Source organism: Dipteris shenzhenensis, chromosome 15 (assembly GCF_047967505.1).
Source record: "Dipteris shenzhenensis isolate YYH24624 ecotype China chromosome 15, Dip_SZ_1.0, whole genome shotgun sequence".
Classification (NCBI taxonomy): Eukaryota; Viridiplantae; Streptophyta; class Polypodiopsida; order Gleicheniales; family Dipteridaceae; genus Dipteris; species Dipteris shenzhenensis.
The window spans coordinates 24226959-24239798 of record NC_141610.1 but is presented as its reverse complement, the minus strand read 5'-3'; the positions used below and the strand labels follow the sequence as shown (position 1 = coordinate 24239798).

The 12840-nt window shown below is 45.1% G+C and overlaps 1 protein-coding gene across 1 annotated transcript; it reads left to right on the top strand.

The window, feature by feature from the left end:
* The first annotated feature begins 2400 nt into the window (after nucleotides 1-2400).
* Nucleotides 2401-5416, top strand: LOC147893573 (pentatricopeptide repeat-containing protein At5g27110-like). The gene is made up of 3 exons (XM_087386453.1): nucleotides 2401-4988; nucleotides 5161-5256; nucleotides 5345-5416. The coding sequence occupies exon 1, from the start codon at nucleotides 2413-2415 to the stop codon at nucleotides 4918-4920; it is 2508 nt and encodes an 835-aa protein (XP_087242579.1). The 5' UTR covers nucleotides 2401-2412; the 3' UTR covers nucleotides 4921-4988; nucleotides 5161-5256; nucleotides 5345-5416.
* Nucleotides 5417-12840: the final 7424 nt, after the last annotated feature.

Here is a 12840-nt window from a genome sequence, read left to right as displayed (position 1 = left end):
TGTTTGGCAAAAAATGGATGCATTGCTAATTTATTTTTCTAACCTTGGGTTATTGGACCAAATTTGTTTTTTTCTAACCCACCCTACTTACCATGCTCTTGTCCTCATGGTCTAACGAGGGGTACATTGCCATGATTGTTGGGTAGTTGAGCCAGGGTCCATAGCTGGGGTCAAACTCATGCACACCCCAAACACACACACCCATTTTGATGCCCTCATATGAGAAAAAATAGAGGATGGGTGCCTATGCCCAATCCAATTTGGTAGATAGCTATTTGAGCATCAAACACATTTGTGAAAATCGGCGGATGTTTATGAATCTACCTAAGGGGGTTTCATAACGCCCACTCATAAATCGATAAAGATCATGCCCAAGGGAAATTGTCTTCACACACATGTGTGTGGCTTCACGTGCTAGCATCTGAGTCATGACCAGGCATGAGAAGAATTTCAGTGGCCCAGATGTAGTGCCCCCGAGAGACATAGATAAATCAAGAGGAGGGACCAAGATTTGAACCTACGCCCGTAAGTGAGAAACTCGATCCCTTTACAAGCTGGCCCCGTCTATTTTGGTAAACAATTGGTGCAACATTTATTATATCACTTCACTTGTCCACCCTGATGTAAATGGAGCTCTAGATAGATGTAGAATCTCACTTCAAGACATGGTAGACACGCCAAATGGGGGCTTCAACCTTCAGGGGACCGGTGTGAAAGGAGCTCCGAATAGATGCAAAATCTCACTTCATGACATGGTAGACACGCCAAATGGGGGCTTCAAGGTGTATGTGTGTGTGTGTGTGGTGGATGGCCATTAAGGACATGCCTACTTTGGCAAGAGTAATATAAATGTGGTGTCATACAAGAGACAAAGAGAGCCTCCATCTTTAGAGAGAAATACCTAACAAAAGACAAAAGCTTTAGGATGAAAGACAAGAACATTTAGGACCTCCACAAGCAAACAAAAACCTTAAACCCTAAACACATTAGAAGCCCTTAAACTTCTAGTAACCCACATTTTAGACTCATACTAGCCATAATTTGCAAGGTCAAATTGACCAAATGAACTAACTTCAAAACTATGGCCCTTGATTAGCAACTCACTAACCATCATCCCTTAGGACCCTTGCAAGGCCAAAAACGTTGCACTATACCTCACACATGCACCGCGCCATGGGTCTTCCATTAACTTGCTACATGAATTGCCAAGCATAGCCACACGACTCGCCACATGCTTCCATCTTCAATCCTCCATCACTCTCCTCCCTCGTTCCATCTCACTCTCCAGTTCATTCACCCTCCAAACTCTATCCAGCTCTAAACTCCCTCCATCGCTCTACTTCGCTCCACCTTCCACTCTACTTCACTTTGTTTTAGCTTGACTCTGCTTCACGCCTCAACTCTCCTTCCAGTTTTCCTTCACAGCTCTTTTATCCTCACAATTGCCAAAATGCCATCCTTGGAGCTCTACTCCCTAAAAACCAAAGATCCAGTAGTGAATGTTTCCTCTTCGAATCCCAACGACACAGCTTCCCCATCTCGAGACATAGTTAGTCCCAATGGACATGGAGCCATTCGAACTTGGAGGGCAGCTTGCAAATCCACCCTTCGTGTAGCTCGATGAAAGCATCGTAGAAGAAGTATCAAGGGGAGGAGAGACCTGAAGCATCGCAAAGGATGAAGGGGCTAGAAGATGCTTCAACAACTAGAGGAAGGCTCATGGAATGGACACGATATCAATAGAACAGCTCGACCTCAGGGAAATCTACAACTTTCTCCAAACATTTTACCTTCAAGTAATCAAGTGAAACGGTAAGCTCTATCGGGCAGAATCCCTCATGAACATGTACAAATGCTTTGGCCAAATCTTAAGAAAGCAAAAAGAAGTTCGAATAGCCAAACCAAAAATACTAGAGGTTCCCTTGGACATATTAGAGTTGATAGCTGCAATGAACCAGTTGGCAAGAAAAGATACTTGAGGGGACACACAAAATCTCGCGTGATAGGCCTCGACCAAGAAATACAAATCCTATCCAACATAGAATTCATAGTTGGTTCACCTAGAGAAGTTCAAACGCGAATAGCATTCTACTATCTTTCAAGATTCTACAATAGAGGTGGAATAGAATTGTACAAACTGCAATTTCATAACAGGGAACGATTTGTACAAACGGCAATTTCATCACAGGAAGCTACGTCGAGTTATTTAAAAGCTATTTCATCCTCAAAGAATAGAATAAGTTTGAAATATGAATCTCAAAGTACCTGGGTGTGCTGGACTTGGAAGGAAGTTTGGAGGCTGAGCCTGGGATTTGCTCAAACTATCCACCAAGCGACCCAAAACAGAAGGCATTCCATGCTTGCTCTTCCATGGATCCTTCAAAAATTGGTTGCGTCTGAGATTTTGAACGTATGCCTTGGGCATTGGAAATCCTATACTATGCCACAGATCCTCAAGGCTACCTTGAACTTATGGTCTCTCCATGGATTGGCAAGGCCAAGCAGATTCATGGCTGTTTTGGGTTCTGTCTTCGTAAGCCCCTTTCGCTATCGACGTGCTTCGAACTCCTCCCTTGCGAACTCGCCTCTCACGGGAACATGGCCCGCCCGAGCCCAAATGGAAGAAGGCCTGCTAAACATCCCTCCCTTGCTCCAGAGGAATTCGAGCAGATCATGGGAAAGGGGCGGATACGACTTTCGGAATCTGAAGCCTTTGCTTCTCTCTTGACGCGGTGTGGACTTTCCATGGACTTGGCCGTGGGAAAACGTATCCACGAGCATATTGTTCATGTTGGATTTCAGCAGGACAGATTTCTGGGAAACCTCCTTGTCCAAATGTACGGGAAATGTGGAGCTTTGAACGATGCGCTTGCAGTTTTTTCATCCATGCATCAGCGCAACGTGTTTTCTTGGAACATCATGATAGGTGCTTGGGTCCAGAATGGGCAAAGCGAGGAGGCCTTCAAATTCTTTCAAAAGATGCAGCTCGAAGACATAAAGCCGGACAAAATCACGTTTCTTAGCATGCTTTCTGCATGTGCTAAGCAAAAGGACCTGGCTGAAGGCAAAAGGATGGAGGCCTACATCGCGATGAGCGGATTGAATACGGATGTTGTTCTCGGAAGTGCCCTCGTGAGTATGTATAATAAATGCCGCAGTCTGGAGGATGCACAGAGGGTGTTTGATAAAATGTGCGAGTGGGATGTCGTGTGTTGGAATACCATGATTGCAGCATTTGCGCAGCATGGAGAGGTGCAAAAAGCCCACCAGCTCTTTCAAAGAATGCTCCTGAAATGCATGCTTCCGAACACTGTAACTTATAGCACGATGTTGTACGTGTGCGCAAGCGACGAATCCCTGGCTCAAGGGAGGCACCTACATGCACGCCTGAGCAATTCATTTGAATCAGACGTTGTAACGGGGAATGCCCTCATCAATATGTATGGGAGATATGGCAGCATAGAAAATGCACAAGAGATTTTTCATAGCATGCCTGAGCGAAATGCGGTCAGTTGGAGTGTCATGATTGCAGCATATGCTCATCAAAGGCAGGGACAGGAAGCTCTTCAACTGTTTCAGCAGATGCAGCTTGAAGGTGTCATCCCAGGTGAAGTGATTTTTACTAGCTGTCTTACTTCATGTGCCTATATGGGAGATTTAGATCGAGGGAAGCAACTGCACACCTCCATTTCAGAGAGCAAATTCGAATCAGATGTGGTTGTTGGGACTGCCCTTATCAGTATGTATGGCCATTGTCAGAGCGCAAAGGATGCAGAGAGAATGTTCAAGAAAATGCCCGAGAGAGATGTGGTTACATATAATGCCATGATCGCTGCATATGGCCAACAGGGGCAGGGAAAGGAAGCAATTCAACTTTTCCAACAAATGCAGTTGGAGGGCATCTTTCCAGAAAAATCCACGTTTGCTAGTATTATTGATGCTTGCAGTGGTCAAGTGACCCTTAAAGATGGCAATTGTATGCATGCTCGCATTGCGTGTAGTAGGTTCAATTTAGATATTGATCTGGGGACGACACTCATAAGCATGTATGGTAAGTATGGTGATTTGAAAGAGTCTCGAAGGATTTTTGAAGAATTGCTCACGAGAGACGTAGTTACATGGAATGCCATGATTGCAGCATCTGCCCAGCAGGGGCAGCGCAGTGAGGCCCTTCAGCTGTTGAAACAAATGCAACTGGAAGGGGCAACTCCAAACAGGTCAACTTTTGTTAGTAGCCTTTCTGCATGTGTCACCCAGGCAGCACTAGCTGATGGCAAGCAAGTGCACACCTCCATTGTGAGTAATTCGTCTGAATCAGATGTCATTGTTGGGACAGCCCTTGTCAACATGTATGCCAAGTGTGGTGATCTGGAGTACGCACAAAAGGTTTTTGACAATTTGCCTGAGCGGAATGTGGTTTCGTGGAATGCTATAATTGCAGCATATGCACAGCATGGGCATGGCAAGAAGGCCCTCCAACTCTTTCTGAAAATGAAAGTTAAAGGGGTGCCTGTAGACAAGGTCACATTCTACAGCATTCTTTCAGCATGTAGCCATACTGGTTGTGTGGATGAAGGTTGGCGTTACTTTGTTTCCATGAGTGAAGATCATGGCATTGCACCAACAGTGGAGCATTATAACTGCATGATTGACCTATTTGGTCGAGCAGGCAGGCTGGAGGAGGGAGAGAATTTGATCAAGAATATGCCATTACAGCCAACCACGACATCATGGATGGCCTTACTTGGTGCCTGCAGGATGCACTCAGATGTGGAAAGGGGAAAACGTATAGCTTATCATCTTTCAAAACTAGGTCATGAGAGTGGTGCACATTTTGCATTGCTGTCAAGCATTTTCATGTTAGATGGCAGGTGGGATGATGCGGCAAAGGTGAGAAAGCAACGAAGGGAAAGGTTCTAAGAAGCAGGGATTAGCTCACATCACGCGAACACAAGGGTTTTATCAAATCACAGATCATGTGCAGTGAGGTGAGTTGGAGAAACAAGATGTGAGTCACATGAAGGATTATTTTGTTTTTATTGTAGAATGAGTAATCTACCTGTTGCTTTTGGATGTCCCCTCTTATACTCCAAAGAACCTCTCAGTATTCATCTGCATGTCCCTGTTACCTCTATATTCATCTCGCAAAATTTCTTGCAGGAAAATGTTTGACTGCGAAGTGTTGGAATGGAGTATGTTGCTTCCTGGATTATTGGGTCGATACTCCCAAGTATCTGGCGATTGTCATTGTTAAATGTAAGACGAAGCCTTGGTACTGCTTGAATAGTTTGAAATTGCTTGAATAACTTTCCATCTCATTACAATTTTATTATTTATATTGCAGCTGAGGCTCTCTTACAAGCTTTTGCAGCTTGCCAGATTACAGACTTCTCATCATGACCGTCTCTGAAGCGATTCTACCAAAAGTGCTTTTATGGTAAATCGTAACCTAGAGAACTTTGAAAGTAGAATCAAAATCACAGTTACGCTGAAACGCGTTTCAGAGCCCAGCCAGGCCTGAAACGCCGTTTCAGAGATGAGCCGTTTCCTGAAACGCGTTTCAGGTCCCGAAACGTTTCGGGACCTTGAAACGGCTGGCTGAAACGTTTCAGCCAGCCTGAAACACGTTTCAGAGCCTGGAACGTTGCGTTTCAGACAAGATATGCTGCCAGGTCTCCAATATCTTGCGAAATGCGCCGCCAGCCCGGTTTTTTGCCTTTCTGCCTCCGATTTTTGCCTCCTTCCACTCCTTCAGCCTCATAGTTCATACTCTCTCCAGAGTCCATCCATCCTCAAGGTTTAGGGGCCCTCCTTCAGCCCCATTCACTCCTTTCCTCTCCTTTCTCTCTTGCAGCCTGCTTCAGCCCTCCATCATCATCTTCTCCCCTCCAGCCCTCCTTCAGCCCCCTCTTTCAGCCCTCTCTTTCAGCCTTCTGTTCCCTCCTCTTTCAGGCCCCACTTTCAAGTTTCAGCCCTCTCTTTCAACCCTTGGCTCTCTTTGCAGTTTCAGCCCCCCTTTCAAGCAACAAGCTTCCAAAGTTCCATGGCTTCAAGACACCCTACCCCTGAGTCTCATTTGGAGGTAGAATTCACCCAATCAGATTTTTGGTGGAGTCAAGTCGATCTCCTGGGTGGCTACGACTCCAAGAAAGGAGGCACTCGCAAGTTCATGTGCAGGCGTTGTGGATTGAAAAGAGGTGGGATTCCTGATAGGGTGAAGGCCCATCTTCTTGGCATCAAGGGAGAGGGGATTACAATATGCAATGAAATATCCGAGGAAGAGAAAGCAAGGTTGGCACGAGAGGTCGAGGCATTTCCTTCCGCGAAGAAAGCTAGAACTATTGCATCCACTGGTGGAGGAGCTACTTCAGGTGCTCATATGGCTACTGCAAAAAGGAGTCCTCTTCCCTCTGCTGCTGCTACTACAATTTCATCTTCTGGGAGTGCACATGTTCTTGGAGCTACAGGTTCTACTCCTATTGCATCTCCTTCACCTCTCCCACCTACACGAAGGCAAAGCACCCTTTATACTGCATGGCATCCACAAAGAAAGGCACAGGTAGATGCAGCCGTGGCCCGTTTCTTTTACTCGAATGGGATTAGTTTCAATGTGGCACGGTCTGCTTATTTCAAGGAGATGGTGACTGAAATTACAGCCTTTGGGCCCACGTACACCCCTCCCACTTTTGATGCATTGAGGGGAAAGCTTCTAGAGGATGAGGTGAAGGTAGTTAATGAGGCCATTCAGCCTGTTAAGGAGAAATGGCATAAGTATGGGGTCACTTTGGTAGCAAATGGCTGGAGTGATGTACGTAGTCGATCACTAGAGGGTATTTTGGCATATTGCAGAGGATCTTCTTTGTACATAAACTCCATAGAGTGCGGAGTACAACAAAAAACAGCAAATGTTTTGATGCAGATGTGGGCAGATGCAGAGTATGTGGGCCCGTCTAATGTTGTGCAGTTGGTTTCAGATGGTGAAAATACCAATAGGGCTGCAGGTGCATTATTGGAACAAAGGTACCCCCATATTCAATGGAGTTCTTGTGTTGCCCATTGTTTGAATAATTTGTTGAAAGACATTGGCAAATTACCTTGGGTAAAAATTGTAATTGATAATGGAAGAGAGATAGTTGGGTTCATTACACGCCATCATTTTTCTCTCTCTTTGTATCGCACCTATGCAAGGAAGGAGCTTTTGAAGTATGCAGAGACAAGGTTTGCATACAATTATGTGATGCTTCGTAGACTCATTGAAATGAGACCTGCTCTTAAGCAGGTTGTGGCAAGCCCACAGTGGGATGCATGGCCCCAGGCTCTTGGGATATTGGTGTACGATTTGTGCATAGGCAGCGATGACTTTTGGGCTGATGCATCACACTTGTATGACTTGTGTAAGCCGATTGTCTTGTTGCTAAAAAAGGTTGATGGAGACATGCCTTTTATTGGCAAGGTATATGAGGGGATGGATCGTATGATAGAAAATATCAGAGTGTTAGAGAAAGATCCCCACAGGTTGAAAGAGCTGGAGGACTTGGCTGTGACTAGGTGGAAAGGTGGTCCGTGGTTGGAACCTCACTCTTCAGAAGATGGTGCAAATGCCAGAGGCTCGTCGGACAATGAAGGACCAGCTCGCCAATTACCGCAATAAGGAGGGCATATTTGGATGGCCAGATGCCCAGCATGACAGGTAATCCTAACTCATTTAAATTCTTAAATTTTACTATTTAATGATTCATAATTTTCAGATTTCATGAGCTTTGCCATATATCTGAATTTTATGATCTTTCAAATTTCAGATTTCGAGTTGGGTCTATTACATGGTGGGAGGATTATGGAGCTGATTCCCCACAGCTGCAAGCGCTTGCCATTCGGATTCTCAGCCATGGTTGTAGCTCCTCCTCTTGTGAGCGCATGTGGAGCAGCTTTGCCCACATCCATACAAAGAATCCATACAAAGAAGAGGAACCGTCTCAAAGCACACAAGGCGAACGATCTTGTCTTTGTTAATGCAAACTTGCGTTTGCTTAACAGGATGAGACAAGAGTACACTCATGACAAGTTCATTAGTTTTCATAAGCCTGATGACACCCTCACTGATGATGATGAGGAGGGGGAGGATGATGACGACGACGACGACGATGAGGAGATGGCAGTGGAGGAGGAGGACTCTTAAGCAGCTGAGCTATCTAGATTCGAGAATCTACATTATGGATTTTGATCATATCATAAGTGATGTAGCGGTTGGCCTTAAGGCTTAGAGCCTAGGCTTTTGGGAATCTGAATTTTGTACTTTTGACTCTTGAGTCTTGAGTCTTGACTCTTGACAATGAGACATAATAATATATGAATCATATATTATATTGCCTTTGGCATTTTGTAACTTGTCAATCTTCAGCTTTTCTCATTGATTTCAGATTTGTCATTTATATTTGTAATATGTATTGCTCACTGCTAAGTTAACTTCTAAGCTCCAAGTTCTAAGTTATAATTTGTAACTTGTTCTAACTTCTAACTTCTAAGTTCTAACTTCTAAGTAACATTGTGCCATGTGGTAAGTATTATGCACTATATTTTAAGTTACAGGTAGGCTGTAGGCTGTAGCATTCTAAATGTGTGTGTTCTCATCTCCAAACTCCCTTTTCTAAACCTCCCTTGTTGACGTGGCGTTCCCCTGTTTCAGCCCTCCCAAAAATCCCGAAACGTTTTCGTTTCCGTTTCTGTTCCCCGTTTCCCCGTTTCCGTTCCCCCTAACTATGATCAAAATCCAACGTGGGTAGCTTCAAAGCCTTTTTTTCAGATTAAAAACTTCTTAGGCTTGTTTTGGTATCCCCCTACCCCATTATTTGCTTATGTATCATTCTTATTTGTTAGTTTTAAAAAAATTGCTTGTGTTTGCGATGGTGTTTCATTTGTTTTCTTGTATTAATGTTGGTTTATCTATTGTTACCTTGTGTTAGCATTGGTTTTTCTTTTGTTTTCATTACATCCAAATGGGTAGATGTGGTGAAGCGGGAACTTGCGAAAGCAACAGTTTCGGCTACCCTTTTGGAGCAGCATCAGAGGGCCACTAAGGCTCTCACCATCGGAGTCTGCAGGTTCCCACGAACAAAGGTTACACCGATAGACGATGCGACCACTTTGTTGCGACCATTTGGGGTTCTTGATCATGCTATTGTGGGAGCATGGCGAGTGGGGAGAGAACCCAATAGAGAGCAGCCTCTCGTTACACGGTTCAGAGACTATGAGGTTCAGAGACTATGAGATCACCCCTCGATATCCATGGATGAGGACCTGACACCTCTATAGATACAGGAGAGACGTGCTCTCTTATAGCAGTGGATGCGGTCTGCAAGGAGGAAAAATGGGCAGCAGTGCAAGATGGTCTCATCATCGGGCCCCGCCGAACATCTAGCTGTCCTCACACATAGGGGGGCGAGGTCTATGAGACGCAGGATATTGAAACTCTCGCTTGCACCATCTAGAACTGTAATGGTATCCTATGGGAGAGCTTGGGAATTTCTCGGAGTCCTACACGGGGCGAGACAGTTTTTTCTACACAAACACATTAGAGGCCATCTCTCATTAGGGCGATCTGAGTTGAGAGAAGGGACCCGTACTCTAGGTTCCTTTGGATCCAATTATGACGCCTAGGACTTTAAAAGGGGGGAGGAGCCCTTCTTTTAGATTCAGTTGGCCAAATTAGTTTCAGAGGAGCCAGATCATCAGTTTGGAGCTTCTAGAGCTTGTCAGGGAAATTCGTTTTTACCGAAGGGCCAATTCCAAGTGATCCAAGGCCTGCCAGAGCAAATCGCAATTGATTCAGGAGCTTGTTGCAAGTGGCGATTTCTACCACTTGCAATTGGTTCTAGGGCTGTTCCAGGAGTTTTGGACTTGACCAGGCTGCTCCGAGTGAATTGTGACTTGCTTTTCAGGCTTTCAAGCTCTGTAGGAGATTTCGACCTGATTTTTTGGAGCTTTCTAGGTGTTTTGGCTGGTTTTGGTATATTTCCAGGCGTGGGTGTTCTATTCTAGGCTGCTTCTGGGCTGTGCCAGGGCAGAATCAGCTTTTCTTTGCGGGATCTAGGGTTTTCTAGCCCCGGTGACCTAGCTCTGTGGATACTGGGTAGAAGAAGGCTTGCTTTTTGCCTGCTTTTGCCCCCAAACAATCGAGAAGAAGGGAAGGGCGGGAAGTTCTCAGAGCAAAGAACCACTGAACCAGTACAATGCAATGAAGTGCAATTACAAAAAAGTGGGTAGGTAATGACTTTTACAGAAATACCTATCGTCGATGCTTGGTTAGCTGCCTTAGTTTTGGTTCCTTGGCCTGCATGGACCTTTGGTCCTAGCGCTTGCATCTGGTTCTTGCGCTTAGGACCATCATTCCGAGTGTGGCCCCGCTCCTCGCAAATAAAACGTCCTTCTTTCTTTAGCTTAAGGGTGCGTAGGAAATGGGCTTGACCATTCTTCATCTGAGTTGAATTCTTCTTGGAGGCATTGTCAATTGACTTTGACTCCCCAGTACCAGTTGTTAACTGGGAGAACTTTCTCTTGTTCTTCCCACTCGTGTCGGCAGTAGTGGCTCCCTTTGCGCTTGCCATAGTATCATCATAGATGCACGCATAGTTCATGGCCTCTGGCAAAGTAGTACACTTGTTGTTCTTGATCTGAAGCTTATACGAGTCAGGAAAACCATCCACAAAGAAGCCCAACAAAGTGACGGGGTCCATCTTTGTAGCTCTGGTCTGCAAATCACGAAACTTCTGAAGATAGACTTCAAGAGTCAAATTCAGCTTGGACATATTGAGGGCCTTAAGCTTGCCTACGATATCATAATCCTCCTCCTTCTTCAGGAACTCTTTCTTGAAGACCTCTTCAAATTCGATCCAAGTGGGGGGCTTTGATTGGAGTTCCTTACACCACAATAAAGCCTTTCCCAATAAATACCCTACTGCAAGTTGCATCTTCTTCTCATCGGGATAAGGATGAAATTGGAAGTGTACTTGCCACTTGTGCAACCAACTGTCAACCACCTCCTTGGTCCTGGATTTCTGATCTCCGGGATAAGGATCTGGTGTAATATTCGGACCCAACACTGAAGCCAAAGCGTCTACATGCGTGAGCACTTGAACAGTGCTAGTCAAAAGCGTGATAGAAGCTTGAATCCCTTGGATTTGTTGTGTCAACCCCGTTTGATTCGCATTAACCATCTCAAACTTTGTGTCGAGAGCGGTTGTGAATTCACTGAAGGCAGTCTTCGTAATTAAATCATCGTAGAGACCCTGGTCGTTCCCTCCGGGGTAATCCATATCTTGATCACCCTCTGAAAGCCTGGGTTCTATCAAATCAGCCATAACCAGAACTGGTTTTGGTGAAGAGAGTAGTCTAGAGAAGAGAAGCAATAGGTGGACTTAGAGCTAGGAGAATGGAGCGGAGCGGAGGCTTGCCACGAGGGTAGGAGAAGGCGAAGCAAGAGCAAGGCTGGTTGAGGAGAAAGAAGCGGCTGATTCCGAGCTGACGAACAGCAGAAACCCCCCCGATCTTGGCTGTTTCGTACGATCGTCTGCAATTTCGTACGATCGTCTGCAGCAGGCCATACTAGCTGACGGGATCCGAGTAGCAAGGCGTGGAGGGGTATCACATGCGTAGAGTCCACGGGCTGGTGTAGAGAGGCAATCCTGGCAAGCTATAAGGTCAATGGCCTTAGCTTTTAGAAAGCCCACCCTCCTAACTTGGAGGGGATGGTGCTTTTTATAGCTTCCAGGCCCCCGAATTCAGCTCAGCCCAGATTGCAACCCTGCCCAGCCCACAACGCACCTTTCCTCGCTCTCCTTTTTCACGCCATCTCGATTTCTACGCAGCCAGTCAGGTGCATGGGGTCTCTTGAATTCTGCCACAGCCTTGCGCATGCCTAGCAGCTCCTCTCGCACCTATCCTCCGACCCTGAAATCCTCACCACTCCATCCTAACTACACCTTCTCTCTCTCTCTTAGACCTTCAACATCTAACAGCGAATTCACCTCTTCACACTCTATGGCCTTCCTTCTATCCCACTCCAGGCAAGCAACAACTCTAATTGATGAACCAACAAGCGCTTGTAGCGCCAAAAAAAGCGGAGACCTCTATCTGGTTCGTACCCTTGCCACTCAACCCGAGAATCAAGGCCTGCCTAGCCCTAAGCCTCCCCAGGCTACCTGAGCTAGTCTTGTGGACCCCACTACACATGACAACGAACTACTCCTCTAGAGAGTGCTGCATTGTGTTGTATTATATTAGATTGTATCCGTTATGATGATGATGATGCCATTGAGGACTATGACTATGATGACATTGATGATGATGACATTGACAATATCCTACATAGTTTTCTAGCTTGGGTTAGAATGCTCGCTTAGTAGCTCCGCCCTTTTGTTTATTGTATCACGTTTTCTATCAATCTCATAGACCCATTGGTCTTTATTAGACTTTAATAAACTCTCTCTCTCTCTCTCTCTCTCTCACACACACACACACACACACATTTCTTCTTTTCTTCTTTGTTATCTTCCTTTTTTGCTGTTGTAATTTTTGTTGTTTGGGTTGGGATTCGATACGTTAGAACCCAAAAGACTCTAGAATCTTTTGAAATTCAAATGGCAGCTTATGGGAATATAAGAGTGGCTTTGCTTACTAAGTTATTCTTATTTTTGTTTTTCTCTTTTACGTTAAATTTTGTTTGATGCCTCTTACAAGCCCCCTTCTCCCCTTGTCTCTTTTTCTCTCCTTTATTCTTTCACTCGTTTTATAGAAATTTTGTATTTGTAAGATTGAATCTATTCTAGTCTTATTAAGCTATATAGT

Coding starts and splice junctions, on each gene's coding strand:
- LOC147893573 (XM_087386453.1), top strand. CDS start 2,413: ATGCCTTGGGCATTGGAAATCCTATACTATGCCACAGATCCTCAAGGC.